The sequence below is a fragment of the Anser brachyrhynchus genome (genome assembly GCF_964034855.1).
Source record: "Anser brachyrhynchus genome assembly, chromosome: 1".
Taxonomy (NCBI): domain Eukaryota; kingdom Metazoa; phylum Chordata; class Aves; order Anseriformes; family Anatidae; genus Anser; species Anser brachyrhynchus.
In genome coordinates this window covers 138,445,350-138,465,211 of record NC_137694.1, presented here as the reverse complement: position 1 = coordinate 138,465,211, position 19,862 = coordinate 138,445,350, and the positions used below count along the sequence as shown (strand labels likewise).

Sequence of the window (19,862 nt, the reverse complement as noted above, 5' to 3'; positions counted from 1 at the left end):
GGAGGATTTATAGGCATTATTAAGAGCATACCAATTTTTGCTTTTGAAATATTATTACAAGTGATTTAAATTTGTTCATTGTATTTGTAAACCAATTTCTTACTCAGTAGAAGTTGTTTTTGTTATTATTAGTGAAAAAGCAGATTTTATTATGGACAATTTGAGCAACCACCATGAACTTGAATTAGACAAAACCCTGACCAAATGTTCACCTTCTGACGCATTTTGGTCTAATGACAGCAACATGCCACCAATATACTGGTGTGCAGGCACAATTTTCAGTGCTAATTTTCCTCTTAACTAGCGTAATTATTCCATCAGTTTGGTATTTATGTAGGGAAGCTCTAACATATTTAAATCTCAAGGGAAAGGAAGGAATATAAACTAGTTGTTAGACCATCAGAGTTCTAGCTTGTATTATTGGCTCTGCCATTTTAAGTCTAGCATATGCTATAAAAAGTGTTGCTGGTACCCCAGCAAAATAGAAAAACATCTGGGTGTAAACATGGCTTAAATTACCAAGAAACTGCTTTTGTTGATTATAAAGTCCCCTAATTGAAATAAATCTGCCGATAAAGGTATCTACAATAGCAATCTTGCTATTTGTAAGAATGGAGCTGGGGGTCAGCCTCTTCTCTCGGGTAGCTACTGATAGGACTAGAGAGAATGTCTTCAAGTTGCGCCAGGGGAGGTTCAGGTTAGAAATTACGAGACATTTCTTCTCAGAAAGAGCAGTCAGGCACTGGGACGGGTTGCCCAGGAAGGTGGTGGAGTCACCGTCCCTGGGGGTGTTTAAGGAAAGGTTGGACGTGGTGCTTGGGGACATGGTTTAGTGGGTGACATTGGTGGCAGGGGGATGGTTGGACCAGATGATCTTGGAGGGCTTTTCCAGCCTTAATGATTCTATGATTCTAATGTTTAGGTAAGCAATGTAAGCAGATGATCAACACATTTCCTGAAATTTTTGTTTCCGTTGGATAAATAAAGCTTCATTTCCTATGCATTTATGTCCTTTCTTCCTAGAACACCTCTGCCACTACTACTAGAGCAATGAACTAGAACCATCTTTTTTAGAATACTTCCCATATGTGAGGGAACAAACGCTGCAACTTGGACAGCCTCATAACTCACCAGTTATCACACACAAATTGCTGAAAATAAAGGTTTAGTAGCTGAGTGGTACATGTAATTTCCTTGATGACGCAGTCTCAAATCACCATTCTTGGCTAAGTAATCACTGATGTCCATTGAAAGCTTTGACGTAAAAATGTCTCCGCTGAACCCAATCAGCCCAAAATTACCTCACATACTGGGTGGTAGAATTACATAGACAGGGTTCAGTTTGGAGTTACTTGCAGAAAAATATGCTGTTTTGAATGTATGTTCATATACAGATACGTGTATCTCACTGTGAATAGCACCCTCTCTCTGAAGACATGTAGCTGTAGACGGGGCGGCCAGTTAGCAGCATGTAGGTGTCTGCAGGGGCTACGATGGCTGCAGAGAAGCCGAGGGGAGCCAAGACCCTCACTGCACAGCCAACTCACGGCGACGCGGCGAGTGCCATCTGGCTACCGTCGGACACACCGAAGTCGCTGCGCTCATCCTCTAAACGCTCGTTTCCACAGCCCGCGACCTTAACCCTCACGGACGGCTCTGTTTTCCCTCACAAGGCTGCACAGGAGGGCAGAAGAGGGCCGGGCCGGGCACAACGGGGCGGGAGCGCCGCGCCGAGCCGCCGGGGGGCGCCGGGCAGGTGCGAGGGCCGGGACCGGGGCCGGGACCGGGAGCGGCGCTTCGGGGGCGCCCGGCGGGGCAGGGGGCGAGAGGGGAGCGGGATCGGGCCGGGCCGTGCCGGGCCGGGCCGTGCCAAGCCCCGCCGCTCACGCTGTTCGTCTGCGCAGGGAGCGCGATTCGGCCGCCGCCCCCGGAGGCTAATTAGCCAGGAGGCTAATCCCGGCCGGCCCCGCAGCCGCAGGATGTCCGGTGAGTACGGCCTCGGCCGGCCCGCCCGCCATTAGCGGCCCGGGGTGGGGATGGGGGGGTCGCCATTTGGTGGGGGGCGAGCCGGGCGGGCTCCGTGCGGCGGCAGGTGGAGCGGCCACGCCGGCGGAGTCGCGACATGGCTGCGACACGGGGCTGCGGCTGGGGGCGGGAGGGGCTCGGCGTGGCTCGGCTCTGCCGGGACTCGCGTTTCGGGAGGAGAGGGGTGGCGAAGCCTGTTAGGTGCGAGGTGCGGCGTCCTCTGCCTTGTCCTGCCCGGCGCTGAGTTCCTAGAGGTTAAACGGATCGCTCAAACAATTACTCATATTTCGTTTTTCAAAGCCGAACATGACTGTTTTACAACTAGTATTATGCTTAATTGCGTATTATAACATCATTGCATTTGATTTTTCACAGAGATAGTTTACAGTCTATTGAATAACACAATTGCAGGCTCTTGAAGCGGTACCAAGCTGCTCATAACTGAAAGATACTTAATAAAATCTATGCTAAATGAGAAACGAGTCTCCTCTCTGTAGCCTTCCAAGATAAGTCATAATCCTGCCTAGTAAAATTCAGCGTTGCTTTAATAATAGAGAATTTGGTTTGGGTCGGGCAGGGCTTTGTTAGACCACAAGAAATACTGCATGCCATCAAATGGCAATGTGTATTCTGTGTAGAGGTGCTGGCTGAGCCAGCACAACGCTCATCAGTAACACGAGTATCTCCACTACTGGACCCAGACCAAGGAAACACGGGAATTAATATCGCCAGCCATCGCTTGATTGCTATGGCAGGAACCGCCTCTTTGCTGAAAATTTGCATAATAATTTCTGTGGGTGGTCTGGCAGAGCCTTTCACACCGTTACTCATCCTGCATACTTGTGGCAGAATACGTCTCCCTGCTGCTGGGGCTCCAGGTGTCAGCTGGAGCAGAGCTTTCTGTGCCAGGTGCTTCTGAAGATGGTTGTGCTAGGTCAGCGAAGCCAGGAGGCTGTGACTTTATCTCTGCAGTAAGCCTGACCCACCTGTGGGCAAACACACCTCCAGGGGAAGATGCGCAGGGACCTGGGTGTGGGAGAGGGGTAACAACACCACTGCCACAGAAGGTGAGGTGGGCAGGAGTGGCCATGGCCTCGTTGCTGCAGGTTTCAGAGTGGGCACAGACCCAGGCTGTAGCGTGCTGGCCCCACAGGGATCACATCTTTAGTGGGGGGGTGAGAAAGGAACAGCAGATGGCAACAGGGAGAGATGTAAGAAAACAAAGGGCCAATGTTGGTTAGCACGCAAGGCAGTACGTACGGGGGACATAACCAGCCTGTTGGAGATTTTTAGCAATTTTATGCACTCTTATTTTTATGCGTGACAGCAATGTGTTATTTAGAGTGTGCCTGCAGGAGAGTTGTAGCCTGCATGTCTCTGTCTCCTATGGCAGCTTTGGAGTGGGCAACTTGACAAATTTGTTACTCCAGGAGCCACTGCTAGAGCACATTTATCCTTTCTCTGTCTGTCAGAAGACAAAAATATGTTTACAAAGCTATGTCTGTTGGGTTATGAAAGAAACTACTTAAACTTGTCTTGAAGCTGGCAGGTATGTGTTTCATTCAGCGCTTATTTTATGAGTAACTTTTGACTCTCACTGGAGTTGGTTCGTTCTCTGTCTCCCCCTTTTCTGTGATCATCAAAGTGAGAACCGCTCGGTCTGCTTGCTGGTGCAGATTCCAAGGCTTTTCTGCAGCCCTAGAACTGGTTTTCAGGTCTGTTTAAGAATATTGCCCCTGGCAGTTTTGTCTGAGGCACTGCTATGAGTAAGTAGCGTAAGAAGCTGGTGATCTTGACTGAAAAAGCTGGAACACATTGCGCATAAAATCACTCTGCCTATTGTAGTGATTCACATTACTTTTTCTGTCTTTTCTGTGCTGCTATCTGCAGCTTGGGAGTGGTCTCTAAAATAACTCATCACAGTTATTTCCTTGAAAGTCTCTGGTTTCTTCTGAGAAACTTTTGCCAGTGCTGGCAATGATGATTTCTAAACTAGCAACTTCATGTGCTGTGTGGTAGTCTAGATAAGAGAAATCAGCAGTCATAAATTCATACAACGTAGTTTTAATGTGATTCTAATCATACGCTTACTTTTCTTATAATTCACTGAGAGTCAGTGATATCAGCCACAGCTTGAAAACAATTTGCTTGAAAACTCAATACTCTTCACACTAGGTGTTTTCTGTGAAAAATCCTATTGTCAGTCAGCTCAAAGAACTGAAAATTATGCATAAAGCTGCCCTTGACACTTTAAAAAAAGAAAAAAAAATCTAGTTGCAATGAATTTTAAGTACCCATACCCTTGGCTTTCAGACTTAAAGATCAAATATTGCTGCTTTTGCAGCTTGGAATCAGTGGGTGAAGCCCTGTGTAGGTTAAATTTAAAGCAACATTATTCTTTCTTTAATTTAAATGGGGATTTTTGGCAGAGTTTAGTTTCGTAGATCTTTATGCAAATCTTATCTGTAGTTTCGAGTTTTAAAAATAGAGTAATTATAGGGACAGAGTTTCAAGGAATGGTCCAAACAGGGAAATTCAAGTAACGCTTTTTTTCCCTTGAAAACATGGATTAGATGAAAGAACAAGTAATGATAAAGTCTTTTGATTTTAACCCCCACCCGTGATCTTTAACAGAGTAACTGATAACTCTGCATCATTTTAAAATAGCTAGCATCTGTTTCTGTTTGCATCAGTAACATTTTAATGTTGTATGGTTTCAGCCAGTAGTTTGATTATCAATTTAATTATCTTTGTAATAGTTCACTATATTAAGAAGGCCAGAAAACGTATCCCACAGCTGATTCTCAGAAGAGACAATGGGTTTCTTTACTTTGCTAAGCATTAGCCAAAGTTTCTTAGAAGCTGTATTCGTTCAGCTGTTTGCCTCCTTCTCGTTCTGACCACAGCTTTCGTCTGAGAGGTACTGGCATGAAAGTATGTGTAAGATGTGGTAATTTGCCACACCAACTTGCTGAACTCTTTGATGAGCAGCTTGTTTAGTAGTTTGGGTGCATTATATATGTAAATATTTGGTTTCTGTAGCTAAAAGAATTTGCAGAAGCAGTAAGGAGATTATGTGCTCGGTTTTATGGTTGTTATTTAAAATAGCGGTTTTAAGATTTAAACACCTACTCTCTTCACAGTTGCTTTTTGTACTAACCTCCCCCCCCACGTTCTTCTCACTAGTTGTTTTATTACTTCTTTTGGCTGGAGATGCTTGTTGCCTAACACAAAAGTGCCTTTCTTTTCGGAGTCTTTGTGTCTTCTGAGAATAATTTTATTGCTGAAGTGGCCTTCAGCTTTTTTTTGTGTGTGTATCTTGTTTATTATTATTTTTTTTGGATGTGTGCTTGTATTTGTGTAACCTTTTGGAAAGCTGCAGTAGGAGCAGCTTACAACTGTCCTTCCAAACCTCTCCATGTAAGCACCAGTTATGCGTTGTTTTCTGCAACACCCATAACTTGCCTGAGCTGTTGCAATAACAGGAGGTTCAGGTGTTTCCACAGAGAAAGATCCTTTTTTCTTTATGTGCTTCTGGGAATCGTGATTAACAAGGCTATTCGAATTTGCTTAGCTGAGGGATCTGCAGGCTGTTTTACGTTTGGGTGGGTGATTGAGTGTCTTGGCTAAGTTTGCCACTGCCGAATTCGTCGAGCATCGCGGGGGCCTGCAGTGGTGTAGGAGGAGCGCGGCGGCTGTCCCCACTGAGAGTTCAGGTCTGGCTGGTGATACGGGGACAGGTCAGCACACAGCGGGCCTGCGTTTCCCTCTGGGTTTGGATGACATGGAAATGAAAGTGCTCGGTGTCTGAGGGCACCGGCCATACTTCATTACACACCTCGATGCTAGGGCAGAGGTTTCAACCTGCGCGTTTCGGCAGCCTCTGAGGTCGCTCGTTGGGTGCTCTGCGCTGGTTCTGCCAGATTCCTTCTGAGTGTCTCTCGTAGAGCCTGGAAACTGTGTGACACCGTGTTTTGTTTTGTTTTTTGATAGTTTATCACAATTGTTCTTCCCTAAAATTGACGGTGGTTTTATTCGAGTAGTTCAGGACAAATTCTTACTGATGCTCTGTAGCTCAGTGGAATTCACCTCATCCTGTGTGACCCAGTTACTTCGTTCTGGTTAATTTTGCAGCCTAGGAAACTGAGGTATTCCTTCATCCCTGAGAGATGCCCATGACATCACTGAATTTTAGGTTCTGGCTTGCCCCAGAACCCTGATAATGGCTCTGTTGGAGGGCAGAGCTGAAGAAGCAGCACCTGGTGTCGCAGGCCCAGTACCTTTACAAAATGTGCTCTAGGTGATATTGTGCAGGAGTGTAGCTTGCTTTCTTTTTTATTGTAACTTTTTTTTCCTCATATGCTTTTTGACTCTGAGGAACACAACTAATTTTCTCGGAGTTGCTTAAGGTAAGGATAGGTAGGGATCCGTAACTTTGGCAGGGTTGCCAACCTCAGCAGCATTTGCTTTGCATATGTCAGTAGGTACCAGTTGTTCAGCCAGCACCAGTTACTCCAGTGCAAAGGGAATAAAGCGAAGAATAATGCCTGGTAGGTTGATTCAGTGAGGTAATGGAAAGAAAGATATTTCTGGTTTGTGTTTAACTTTTTTTTTTCCTTAGCTTTGGCACTATATAAACAGGAAAACTTTCTTTATCAGTTGTATTGTTAGATACAATGTTATGTTAGATAAATGTACAATCTAAATATTTATAGATCTGCTTGTTTGATTTGCCATTAGGTTTAGGCAACGTGACCTGGAGAAGTATTTGTTTAAGGCTAGTCTGAAAGCTTCCTACTTTGTATTATGTAAATCAGGCAAAAAAAAAAAAAAAAGAAAAAAGAAAAAAAAGGCATATATTCTGCTGTTATGTTTATTGGATTTTCTATTCAGTTTTGTCCTCTGGGGGAATTTGGGCAAGACAAGAGCTTATCACAGGAGCTGCAGGTTGTTATAAGCTGTAGCCTGTTGGTTAGCTGGAGGAGGGAGATTGTAGAGCCAAAAGAGCTTATATTAAAGCTGTAAAATGACTCTTCTGAATATTTGCTCGCAGTAACGGATCAAGCCTTTGTGACCCTCGCTACTGATGATGTTTATTGTCAAGGAGCTCTGGTTCTTGGACAGTCATTGAGGAACCATACGACATCCAGAAAACTGGCAGTGCTAATCACACCAGGGGTTTCCAGTGGGATGAGGTAAGAATTCATGTTGTTTTGGAGACTGATAATATGGAAAAAATAAGAAGTAACATGAAGGATTTTAATAGGCTTCCTGCGGGTTTCATGGCATTGTCTGTAGAATTTCCCACTTGGCTAGTGATTTCTCAGGGGGAGTCCCAAATAATACCCATGATACGATTGTAAGCCTGGTAAGAATTCACTTGCAGAAGTAGAGCTTGTGGCTAGAAGTTGATTCTCAAGCTCATAATTGGGAACATTAGCCGAAAGTTTGGGAACTAGGCTTTTAGTGTCTTGCTTTTGAGCCAAAATAAAGGTGGTATTGGTTTGTTTTTTGCTTCTTCCGAGTGCTTCTTTATTTTAGGAAGAGCAAGAGACCTACCACCTCTGACATCAGAACTCTCCAAAGACATCAGTGGCTCAATTTCAGATGACCGATCTTAAACTATTAGTGCACTGCTAACATGATGGGAAATACATTTCTTTCTGCCCTTTTTTTTTTTAAATCACTTTCCAGTTTGGGGTGTGATTCTACAGGCACGACAGAACTGTGTGTACAGAAATTTATTAGATCTGTTGAACTCTAGCCTTGATTTTTGGAGGACTGTGTTAGCTGTTAAAAGGAACACGACATGCCACAACTACTCAAGCTCTTAATTCTGCTGTGGTTTAGGAAGCGTGCAAACTCCCAATTTCTATATGCCATTTGAAAGTATTAGCAATGCAGCTGTCTCAAGAAACATATTTTCTCTTTTTTGCTCCTTTAGATATAGGTAAATCTGCTTTTCCAGGATTTTTCTCACAGATAGGGTCTGTGATAACAGTGAAACCTTCCTGAATGACTATTAAATACATTTGACAACTGGGTGGGTGCTAAGTCTCAATTTTTTCATTTCTTCCCGCTCCCTCTACCTTCACTGGGACGAGACCCCCTACCCTCCCCCCCCCCTTTTTTTTTTAAACCAAGGATAACATTTTAAAATGTTTGTTACTGAACTGCGTTTCTAGAAATCTGTATCTACTCTTTATTCTTTCACAGTTAACTTTAGTCCCTTGAAGATCAGGCGAGCAAAATCTAATGACTCTGGAATCTCGATAAGCAACACAGGCTTTTCTCTTTCTGTGTTTATATGAAATCCAGGACTTTGTAGTTAATAGTGTAATGTAAATAAATAAACTGTTTAAAGGACTTTTTTTTTGTGTGTGCCTTGAAGGAAAATTAGCTACTTTGATATCACCTATTAAATTCATGTGAAAGAGATGCACAGAGGAAAGATGTTTTTCTAAAAGTCTCATTTGAGATGACTTATAGTAGTGAGCAAGCATATAATTTCTGTTTTAGAAGGTGCAATTTTGGAGCTGCTTTTGCTCAGGCATGATAGGTGCAAACAACTGCACTGACAGTGCCTGCCGCATCCTGTACAATGCACACATAACATAGCACGGTGCTGTTCCTTAGAGACAGTTGTGCAGGAGTGAAAGCTACTTTAATTTCTGACAGTGTTTCTATAGGAGACTGAGTAACTAAGGTAAGGTTTGTTTTCTCCTCCATGCAGCACCTTTCACTTTTGGGATGTGCTGGCGTCCCAGAGTGGATGTGCTGCTCCCTTAGTGGAAGAAGCGATGGTTTATGGCCTCGTATCTGTCACTTCAGCAGACTGTTTACAAGGACTTTGCACTTTTGATGTCTTTTTCTGACCAATCAATCTAACCTTTGTTACTGTCATAGTAAACGTGCTGTGTGTCACTATTTTCGTGCCAGAAGTGAAGTCTGATGAACCGCCATAAATTTCCTACTTTCCCTCCACTGCTTGCTCTGGTAGGTCTGTCCTGCGCAGCGTGTTCGATGAAGTCATCGAGGTGGATGCACTCGACAGTGCTGACTCGGTCCGGTTGGCTCTGTTGCAGAGGCCAGAACTGGGTGTAACCTTCACTAAGCTTCACTGCTGGACTCTTACTCATTATAGCAAATGTGTCTTCATGGATGCAGACACTTTGGTGAGTAAAGCAGGAGCCGTGGCAACATTTTTGTGTGTCTTAAACAGCTGCTCTGGGTGTGGGATGCTTCCTTGTCTCGCAACCTGGTGGCCTACCAAGTGACCAGATTTGCTGGGGGACACACGGTCACAGAAGCTCCAGCTGGATGTTTGGCAATGCTCACAGTTCTGCTGGCTGCAGAGAAGTGGATCCTGTTTCTGAGAGTAGCCTCAGGACTGTCCTCAAAAGATATAAACACACTCTATTCAAATTGGCTTCTGACAGATGTTTAGAAGAGATCTCTCTCATATACTTTCGTTTGGGCTTATTCTGGTCAGGAAGGCAGCCTAGTTATAAAATAGAGAGGAAAAAAAAAGCCAGAAACATTCATATTTTTTTCATAAGGAGATTAAAAAAAAAAAAAAAAACTAATTTTGGCAACAGTCATGTCAGCCTTTCTCTGCACTTAAGTGCTTCGTTTTGAGAGAGTGGGATGCATTTTGATTTAATAAGATTATAGTTGCATTAGAAACCAAATTAAATTATTATTCTCAGGGAGTGAGGGGAAAAGCATATGATTTCCTGTTTAATATTAAAGGAAGAAGGCAAGTATTTGGCTGTGTTTTTTAATTGAATTTAAAAAAGTAGTAATCATTCTATTTTTCACAGTGGCTCCCTTGATGACTGTTATGGGTGGGGTGCAGGCATTCAGTGACTGCACAGCCGTCTTTCCACCGACTTTAACACTGATCTGGGCCTTAACCTGATTGATTTTTCCCACTTCACTGTGAAGCTTTGAAACCAAACCAAAGCAAGACTCTGAGCTTAACATACGTTAGAAAATCAGTAAAAAGAGGTGTTTTTTTTCTTCTACCCCTTTAGTCATCCTGTTGCTAAGTCAAATTATTTGGATTCTCAGCTTTGTTGCAGTTACTGAGAACAATGGCTTCAATTTCACTGAGAAAGTGAGCTAAGAAATAGGAGACTACATGTTTTCATGGTATGTTGTAATATTTAAAGGGACCTTTTGGAGGGTCTCTGAGGCTTATAAAGTAATTTCATAGGGTTTGCACTTTTGTCAGAGAAGTCATGGGGAACCACAGTTAATGTTACCTTATTACATTAAAAAATAAGTGCTGGCCACAAACATGTTTGGCATTGTATCTCCTTTTATGCTATGCAAGCTACGTACTTGGTTGAATTAAACTGAATTTGTTAGTACTGATTTAACTACTTATGTTCCAGAAAAACATCTTCTGTAACAACTTATTTTCTACTACTCTCTCCAAGGTGCTTTGCAATGTTGATGAATTGTTCGATCGAGAAGAGTTTTCAGCAGCTCCGGATTCTGGCTGGCCTGACTGCTTTAATAGTGGTGTATTTGTGTTCCGACCATCTTTAAAAACTTACAACCTGCTGCTCCAGTTTGCTGCTGAACATGGCAGCTTTGACGGTAAGGCATAACAGAGGGGCAAGGCATAAGAGTTAAAGTGCAAGAAATTAGATTCATTCTGAATAAGGCATTTTTTGTGTAGCTTCCGTGCTATCTGGCAGAATGGAGAAAGGCAGGAGTTCTCTAGGCTTTAAGTAATTACGCTTCCACAAAAATTTATGGTGCAGATCTTTGCCTCTTACGCAGTATTTAGGACACATTGACTTACTGCAGGCTGTGATTCCCAGAAAATTATAATGAAGGGACATTGTGTCTGAGTCTCGCTCAGTAAGTTTTAATTTTGCCGTCTGGTTTAGGAGAGAGAAATATAGCTGATCCTCTGCTCTGAGGGAGACCAAAACCCCTTCCTACTCCTCTCTTCGTATGTTCCGATAGGACTCCACTTACACTGAAATTGCATCAGAGTGGACCAGGTATTACTCACTTGCACCTGCTCATGTGGCCGTTTTGTCAAGTCTAAGCTGCGGTCCCGTGATCATACCAGTCTCACATCCATCCTTGGACATGAAATTTTGATGTAAATTTGCATGTACTTATACATTATGCTAATACTGTTTTATGTATGCTTTAGGGGGTGATCAAGGCTTGTTGAATAGCTTCTTCAGCAACTGGGCAACAGCAGATATTGGTAAACACTTACCTTTCATCTATAACTTAAGCAGCAGTGCTGTATACACCTATGTTCCTGCTTTCAATCAGTAAGTAGTGACTTTTGGCTGATTGTAAATTACTGTAGCTTGCTAACAACAAATCATTTATTACAAGAAAGTGAGAGAATAACACTGGCATATTCTGTTGATTTAAATTACAGCAGTAAGAAATGACATATTATGTAAAAATTGTGTAATAGAAGATTAAGAGCAATACGAAAGCTTCTTATGTCTATCTTTGGGACAGATAGAGAGTCCCAGAGTTGGCTGCTCTGTCTCAAAAGTTGCTTCAGAAAAGTTTTTCCCAAATTTGGAAATATGTAAATTACTTCAACATTAGGTTCTGAGTGCTTTACTTTTAAAATTGTTCCTTTTTTTCATTCAGTTCTATGGGAAATAGTTGGGATTTTTTTTCTTTCTCTCTCTCTCTCTTTTTTTTTTTTTTTTTTTTTTTTTAATTCTTAGGTTCTTCTTGAAACTGAATTTGTGCTGGTAATTATATTACCCCAGACAGTTCAGTCAGAGAAACTTTTCTGGCAAAAGGCAAGTTGTTTTTAAGATTTAGGGTGTAACAGTTTAACTGTAACAGTTTAACTGTAACAGTTGCACAAAACATTCTTTTTGGGGGGTGAACTTAGGATGATGTTTTTATTAGGCATTTTCAAATGTTAAACAAAGTTAAAGTGCTAAACAATTCTGTTGATTTGGTGTTTGAGGTGGTATTTATTTGTTTGTGAACAGGGCATGGAGAAGGACTGGAAATGGGACTGCATGTGCCTTTTAGTTTCCTTCATGAGTTTTTCTACTGGCATTAGCAGATGGAAGCTAAATGGCAGTGTAGCCTTTTGTTTACTGTATGCTATGTGAAATACCTTAATCTCAAAAGATAAAAATGTTTATATATATATACTCATATTGAATGTGTTGCTGTTACAAAATGTCAAAATTACCTCACCAGTGAGAGAGTAAGCATGTTTCTTTAGCAATGTATATATGCTAAAATTATCTTTGATGTATAGATCTGTATGTTTAATTTCTACAGTTTTGGCAGAGATGCCAAAGTTGTTCACTTCTTGGGAGCGACAAAGCCCTGGAACTACAAATACAACCTTCAAACAAAGAGAGTTATGCACGATGGCACCACCTCTGGGTCTTTTCATCAGCTGTCATTTCTTGCCCTCTGGTGGAATATATACAGTGCCAGTATACTGCCTTTGTTAGAAAACCTTCAAAAGACGGAACGATCAGAATCTGAGGAATGCAAGGTAACCATCAAGGAGTTAGTGGGAATGTACTGAGTCACAGAAAAATTATGAAAACGGCCTTCTCCGGAGGAAAGAATTACATGGGAAAACATCTGCTGATTGGCAATAGCAGTGACTGCTTCTACAGGCATCTAAACTAACAGTTTAGGAAACACTTGGGGTACCATGGCTTTACAAAGATTTCTCCCACTCGCCTTCTTAACTGAGGAGGGATTTGTATGGCAAATGTATGTAAATATGTTCTACAAATTAAATGCGAAATATGGGACAAATTAGGCAGAGAAGGTGATCATCTGGCTATGAAACAGACTTCTGACTTCTTGAAGCTAAGCTGATTTAGACCATCAAACTAGGCCCTGAGCTGTAGTAAAATCTACCTTATCAGCTCTGCATTTTAATTTGTTTTATGAGAGTCTTAACAAATCAGATTTGCAGAGGCAGAGTTAATTACATTTGGGATGTTATATAAGTTAGTTGTACATCATCAAGCATTTACTGAGCTCTTTACACTTTTTTTCATCAGAGGAAGTACAGCAATGTATAGTTTGCATGAATAGAATAAAAATCTGTTGATAAACAGATGCTTTCTTGGAGACCTACATTATAAACTAATGAGCAGAAGGAAGATATGATTTTTAATTTCATATCCAGACATGACAATTTAGGTCACTTTATGCATATAAAATATTTTATTTTTTGTTTTTTAAATATTAAACTATTACCATCATTAAATGAATTGCATAGTGTCATACAATCAGTTGGACAATTATCATCAAAGCTCCAGAGAGGAATTTGGTTTATAAATCTCATGACAAATTGGAAAGCAGAGGAAGGAATGGGTAGGTTTTGATCTCATACTTCAATGCACGTTAGTTTTTTTAAAAAATTGGGCAGTGAAGAAATAGTTCAGCTACAGTAACATTAAGATGGAAGGACTTGTTAGGTTTCCCTGCTGATGATGGCAGCATACTCTTTAGTTCTTAAATCTAAATTGCAATATGTTCTGATACTGGGACCACAAATTGTTTGACTTTATGAATTTCAACGCTGAAAACGTTAGAAGTGAAGCTGTTGGAAATAAGGTACTGATTTCCTGCAAAATTTTATTTCAGTGACAGGATGTTCTTGTTTTTATTAGCATACTTTCAACGGAGTTGAAATTACACTGAAAAAAGCTGAGCCTTCTGTGGCAAATTCACTGCAAATGCCTGTACCTCCAGAGCAGACATATGAAATGCATTCCACGGCTTGTCCACCTGAGGAACTCAGTTTCGAAGCTGTAAGTGTGCTGTATATTCTTATATGCAGTAACAAAATAAAATGATATACTAAAATAAGATTTTGATTTAGGTTTCTGATCTGGGAGATAATAGCTTCTTCACTTGAGCTGTCACCATTGAATTTTCTTGCTTTCATGAGAAATAGTCTCAAGAATATTTGTTTTCTTTAATGTTTAGTCATGTGCGCATGATGTACTTGGAGGCTGAAAGAGTTTGCACTGAATTTTATGAAGAGATTATGTACTGAAAGCTGCTAGGTCCTTAATAAAATGTAATAAAAAGAAGCTATGTTACCAAATTAATCTACTGAGTATTAATGTTCCTGTAAATAAATATACTTAAAGCTAAAATCCTTTTATCCCTTTTGTGTAGATTTTTTTTTTGTTTTATCCCTGAAGTGCTGACTATGAAAACTGTTCCCCAGATTTCAATGATTTGTGCAACACGGAATATCTTGCAAAGAATTCACTGGTGATCACTGCAGAGGTCCTGGTACTTCTGTCACTCTTCATGTATTTGGGTATTTCTGTTGCACTGACTCTCCTTATTTTGTGCAGGAATTTAACTGGAGGTAGTAGAGCAATGTTTCTGCAGGTGTAAGTCACTGTGTGGGTATGATAAGCCATGCTCTAGCAAGGTACAACTGGGGGAAAATAAAATTAATGTTGTAGTGTCTGCTCTCGGGGACTATTTTCTGTTAAGGCGAAGACAGTTTTTATTATGTTCAGCACTTCAGACTATAGTTACTCCATAAAATAAAGCTGTAGTCTTCCCTTCCTTCTTTTCCACCCTGAGCGTGGAAGTGCTGAAGGAAAACCGCAGAGTCTTACAACTTAAGAATAGTTGATTAGCAAGAATGTTTTATCTTGTATTTGATGCGCCTGACCATTGGAAATGCTGAAGTTAAATAGGGAATGCATTTTCAAGATGCTCTTTTGGGGTGGAAAAATGACAATGTTCATTTAAGTTCAAATGTCAATTATACTATTTTTTTTTTATTACAATACAGTAAGATTGGTTTATCAGAAGATTGTATTAATTTGAAGTGAACAACCTGATTTTCATCTTAGTTAGGAACACCATTGTTCCATTTTATGTTGCTTAGCTTCAGTAGTGTTGTGAGACTGTTCTGCTTTTGGCAAAGCAGACCCCAGAGTGGAGGCTGCCTACTCATTTATGTTTTGATATGTGGCAAAGGCAAATATATTGGGGGCAGCCTGTTTTATTTATCTTTTGGAATACGTTGTTCTGTTCTCATTCTATGCATATAAAAAGCTTGAGTTACAGAGCAAGCTAGAATCCTAAAATGAGATTTGTTTCCCATTTAAGTTTGGCCTTGTGAATGTAGACATCTACTGTAAGCTAGTTTTCCAGGCTCTTTCTGTAGTCTCTGAAGAGTGCCAGCCACTCTTGAAACTATCTTAGGATGAGATGAGCTGCCCTCTGGAGGTACTTATCCTGGATTGATTATAGTAGGAGCTTAGACTCAGTGCCATTTTGATAGCTAAAGCTGTGTGAGATGAATTTTGTCCTTGTTGATAATATTTCATGATGTTTCACTGCTTTCCTCTATCCCAAGACTGAAATCCACTTGTCTTGTATGCATTCTCATGATAAGAAAACTGGGAAAAAAATTGTTCTCCTAATAAAACCTCAGTGGTTGTATTTTAGCAACCTGTATGTGAAGTTGAACAATGCGGTTCTAACGTCCATCCCTCTGAGCCTGACAGACCTTCAGAACAACTTACTTTTCATCCTGCGTTTCAGGAAGCCTCAGAACTGGTACACGTAGCTTTCTGCATTGCACTTTGGTTGATAATTGCGTGCATGTCTTTGCTGCCAGCATCGTTTTGGGAAATATCTGCTAACTATGATGCAATGTGTAAAAATATTTCAGCTATGTAATTAATTTCTTAACCTCTTCCAATACTGGCGTATGATCCAATTTTACCAGTTATACTTCTAGTTTTTAAGTGTATATTTTTCAATGCCAGCCTGGAACTGGCCAATAACATAATCATCAACGTTTTTTGTCATGTTTTGTTTGTTGTTTTCAGCTGTTGAAGTGATGTTTCTAAGCAAGTGGAAGATGATGTACTGTGAGTCAGGCACAGAGCCTGAGCTACAAGGCTTTGCTTTGTGATCTTGCACTGCGTTTATCTGTGGCCAGTGTGACAGCACTACCGAATTTGGCAATAGCGGAGTGACGAGGTTTCAAGGAGTTGGATCTTGTGAGGTGCACAGCACAGACATTTTCCTACAGTGGAAAATGGGTAGATTGTGAAACATTATAGTGAAATTCTTTAAGACTAAGAAACAAATTGGTAGGAGAACTTGTAGCTTCTGTGCAGCAAGGGTGTTTGGGCCCTAGCTAAAATTATTCATTTATGAAAACATGTTGATTCCTGGTCTGCTGTTAACTTATCCAAGGCTGTTGGTAATTCTTGCTAATGGTTTAAAACAAAACAAAACAAAAAAAAAAAAACAAAGGAATCTCCTTGCATTACTGCAGATATGTATATACATAGCCTAAGAATTAAATAGCATGAATTAAATATGCATATTTGCATATATATGGAGCAAGCATGCTCTTCAGAGTGTTTATTGATCTTTAAGGTCATGTACAGATTGGGTCTCAGGCAAGGATACATAGGAAAAGCGCAGTTAACTTCAGTATATAGTGTCATGCTGGCTGTGCAAAATACCTTACCGGGTCTGTGGGTGCAAGTCTTATGTAAGTCCTGTGCCCAAAACTGGCAGATATAATGGCAATTCCAGGGCACTTAGTCAGTTTAAGCCTGATATCTCACTAATTGCAGTTATTCAGGCCTATTCTAAAGCATGTTTATAACTGAATTGGTGAGGGCTTCACTGGAAGGCTGCTCTGGTTTATTTTAACTTTGTAACATGAAGTGAGTTGTTTGCCTTTGATTCTCTTGGAAGAGTACTGAAAGCAGATTTTCAGTACCTGTCTTGATTAGCTTTTGTTATATTTCTTCTTTATTGCTGGTTATAATTGTTGGGATGTTCTACTTTTACTAACATTGGTCAGTCAGAGACATGTTTTTTCTTTTATTTGGTTGAAATTATCATTAATAATATATCCTACATTTCTGCACCTATGATAACTTGATCTTGAACCACGATTCAGAATTTTGTAGTGTCATTCCAAATTAATTAGTCTCAGATAATATCAGTCTCTTGAATTAATTTAGCATGTGCTTCATGTCTGATAAATAATACTGATCTCACTGAAGATACAATAAAATGCATGGCCAAAATATATAGAAACTTATGCCCACATGAAAGCCCCATGATGAAATCTCATTGTATTGTTGCTGAGTGTGCCAAGCTTTGAGTTAAGAGAAGCAAAATAAATGCTTGGTGTGTTCACAGATGCTAAGACAACGAGATCACGTTATCAAAGCAAGCATGAGTGTTCAAATAGTTTGTTTTTTGTTTGCTTGCTTGCATGTTTTACCTGCAACCGTGTAAAGCAGAAATTTGACTTCCAAGTATTAACTTCATAGCACTGAAATAAGAACAATCAAATGACTGTTTTCCCACTGTTCTGCTTCTTCCTGCAGAATGAGGTTACACATTCTGTTTCAGAGCTCTCTATTCACCTCAAACCAGAAGAACCAAATCCTGAAGATGAACGGAGAAAATGGGAGGAAGGGCGTATGGACTATATGGGAAAAGATGCTTTTGAACATATTAAAAAGAAACTGGACACATTTTTACTTTAAGAAGAAGTGAACTGTAATGACCTTCATGATCTCTTTCTTCTATAAATGCAACCTTGAGCATTTGGATATCTTCGTAGTGTATTTGACACCAAAGTTGAGGGAAGATTAACAGATAGAGACTCTTGTTTGTTTTGTGTTTTTTAACAGTTATGTGTGCCTTATCTTTATTGTTCCCCAATAGTGCCTTCTGAGGTATAATGAATGTTACCTTCTGAGTCTGAAAGTCTCGTGTTTATCGCTGTTCCCCATTTAGTACTGTGCAGGAACAGTCATGAGTAAAATATGTTGGAAGTCGAGATTACTTCAGAGTACTTTTATCTCTTAGAAGAGGCTTCAAAAACTTTTAAAATGAAAACCTTTCTCTTGAAAGCAAATTAACAAGTCCCAGGGCAACCATGGTGTAAATTTCAATATGAGAGAAAAATGAGATGAAATCGTGGCCTCATACGAGTCTATAACTAAACTTTTTCATTTAAGTATAATTAGGTTTAGAGTACATTCAGACTTTGTCAGAGATCTCTAGTGGATATTCTCCCTGTTTTATGTGGAAGCTGCTCAGGTACCAGTGTGATGAAGAGTAGTCTTAAGATAGACTGATAATGTATGTTAACCTTTTATGTTCTTGCTATAGGATACCACTTTTGTTGTTTGTTTTAATATACATTAGCTTTACTTCTGTGTTCAGAGTTGCATAGTTAGAGGAAGAAATGCTGACTGACACTATGGTATAAACCTTCTGGTGCTTCATATTAATTTGTTTACGGTACTCCAGACTGCAGTTGACAAAGGCATTCTTCTTATTTAGCATAGTTGCTCCAGTTTGAATGCAACTGAAAACACAATTAGTACTTGTTTTAGTAAATAAGCCTTTTAAAGACCTTTCAAACAATAACTGTGTGTTGGAACTAATAAATCTGAGTGGAGTTCCAGAAAAACGTATTGATGAGACTCCTTTATATTAAGTAACGGGGATTGCTTTGTGAATTTGGGTATTTAAATGTGACTAATCTTGGCAAGTTTGTTTAAACAAACAAGAAAAAAAGAAACACTTTGAAAGAAAGAAGCTTGTCAGGCATGCTAATATGATAACATATTCAGCAGCATTATAAATAACTGTGTCAAATCGTAGAATGAGAACTGTGCTGTGCTGATGTGGGATCTGAGACATGTTTCAGTCTTAATCTGTCACCAATTTTGGTACAGATAAACCTAATGAAATAATTTGGGGAATTTGTTAAAAAGACAGTAGAGCAAAGTTACACAGTAGAGGGATTGCCATAGATGCTAGTGAAGGAGAAAGAGGGGTAGGAGGAAAGCAAATAGTGTTTTCTTTTTCTTCTGTCAAAAAGGATGGGAAGAGCGGGGGATAACTTACACAAATTAGGAAAAGAATGAAAGAGTCAAAACGTCCATTAAAGGAAGAAAAGTGATCTTTGAGTGTTTTAGAATTACTACCTAATGTTTGCAATAGTGTAGTTACTTCTACTTTTGTGGGCTATTTCCAGTTTTATCTATTCTTTTTCTCATTTACTTATTTCTCTTTCTATTCTTTTTCTCATTTATTCTAAGTATTCCAAATGTGGGAATTGTGGGTCTCTCTGTCTTTGGGGGTCTGTTGAAGTTATGCTTCTAGTCCAAGTTAGGTGTTGAAGGTCTCTGAAGTTAAAGAGAGAGATGTCCAGAAGATAAATCATCTCAGTTTCTCCACTGGTCATAAAGGGACCCATGATAACTTGCCTTCCCATGGCAGGTAACCTTCACATGTTCACGCAGGCAGGCCGTTTCTGCGTCTTGTTTTGTATGGCCCAGCACAGCACTATCTGGAGATTATGCAGTGTACTGAGTGTATTCATTTGGCGTTTGATACACTGATCTCTTTCTTAGTCACAAGTAACTTGTGCACTTCTGAAAAAGTACTCCATTTTATAACTATTTTACAGTTATTGCTAATAAACTTAAAACAGTTTTTGAAAACTGTATATAACAGTAGTCAGCAATGCAAACTTGTGCTTTATGCAGCTGTACTCCTGTAGTAACTACTAGATCTTATTGGGAGAATTACTTAGATTATGGGAAAAATTATTGATGGGAAATCAGTAATTGAAAAGTTTCAAAATAGGCATATCAATGTAGTAGAAAGAGCTGGTATGGAATGCATTTGAAAGTGTTAAGACGTAAATTGATATTGTGTGTGGATTATACAGTGTTTTGCAAAGAAATGTAGCTGACTAATGTCATGGCAATAAAGCAGAAATGGAGAGTACCTGTGAAGTCATGTGCTCATCA

The 19,862-nt window shown here is 40.1% G+C and overlaps 1 protein-coding gene across 6 annotated transcripts; it reads left to right on the top strand.

Moving 5' to 3' along the window:
• The first annotated feature begins 1,476 nt into the window (after window positions 1-1,476).
• Window positions 1,477-19,862, top strand: GYG2 (glycogenin 2). 6 transcript variants are annotated; one of them, XM_080587042.1, is made up of 10 exons: window positions 1,477-1,756; window positions 1,905-1,986; window positions 7,079-7,220; window positions 9,026-9,200; window positions 10,470-10,632; window positions 11,204-11,330; window positions 12,325-12,547; window positions 13,686-13,826; window positions 15,499-15,609; window positions 17,415-19,862. In XM_080587042.1, the coding sequence occupies exons 2-10, from the start codon at window positions 1,980-1,982 to the stop codon at window positions 17,574-17,576; spliced, it is 1,251 nt and encodes a 416-aa protein (XP_080443168.1). In that variant the 5' UTR covers window positions 1,477-1,756; window positions 1,905-1,979; the 3' UTR covers window positions 17,577-19,862. The 6 variants fall into 6 exon arrangements, with proteins under 6 accessions (XP_080443168.1, XP_080443167.1, XP_080443170.1 ...); XM_080587041.1 differs by lacking the exon at window positions 1,477-1,756 and having other exon boundaries at window positions 1,763-1,986; XM_080587044.1 differs by lacking the exons at window positions 1,477-1,756; window positions 1,905-1,986 and adding an exon at window positions 2,806-2,959 and having other exon boundaries at window positions 15,485-15,609.

Bases quoted from the DNA above. Each gene is read 5' to 3' on its own strand.
- GYG2 (XM_080587040.1), top strand. The intron at 7,221-9,025 runs GTAAGAATTCAT...TTGCTCTGGTAG, and splicing joins GGGGTTTCCAGTGGGATGAG to GTCTGTCCTGCGCAGCGTGT. The intron at 10,633-11,203 runs GTAAGGCATAAC...TGTATGCTTTAG, and splicing joins TGAACATGGCAGCTTTGACG to GGGGTGATCAAGGCTTGTTG.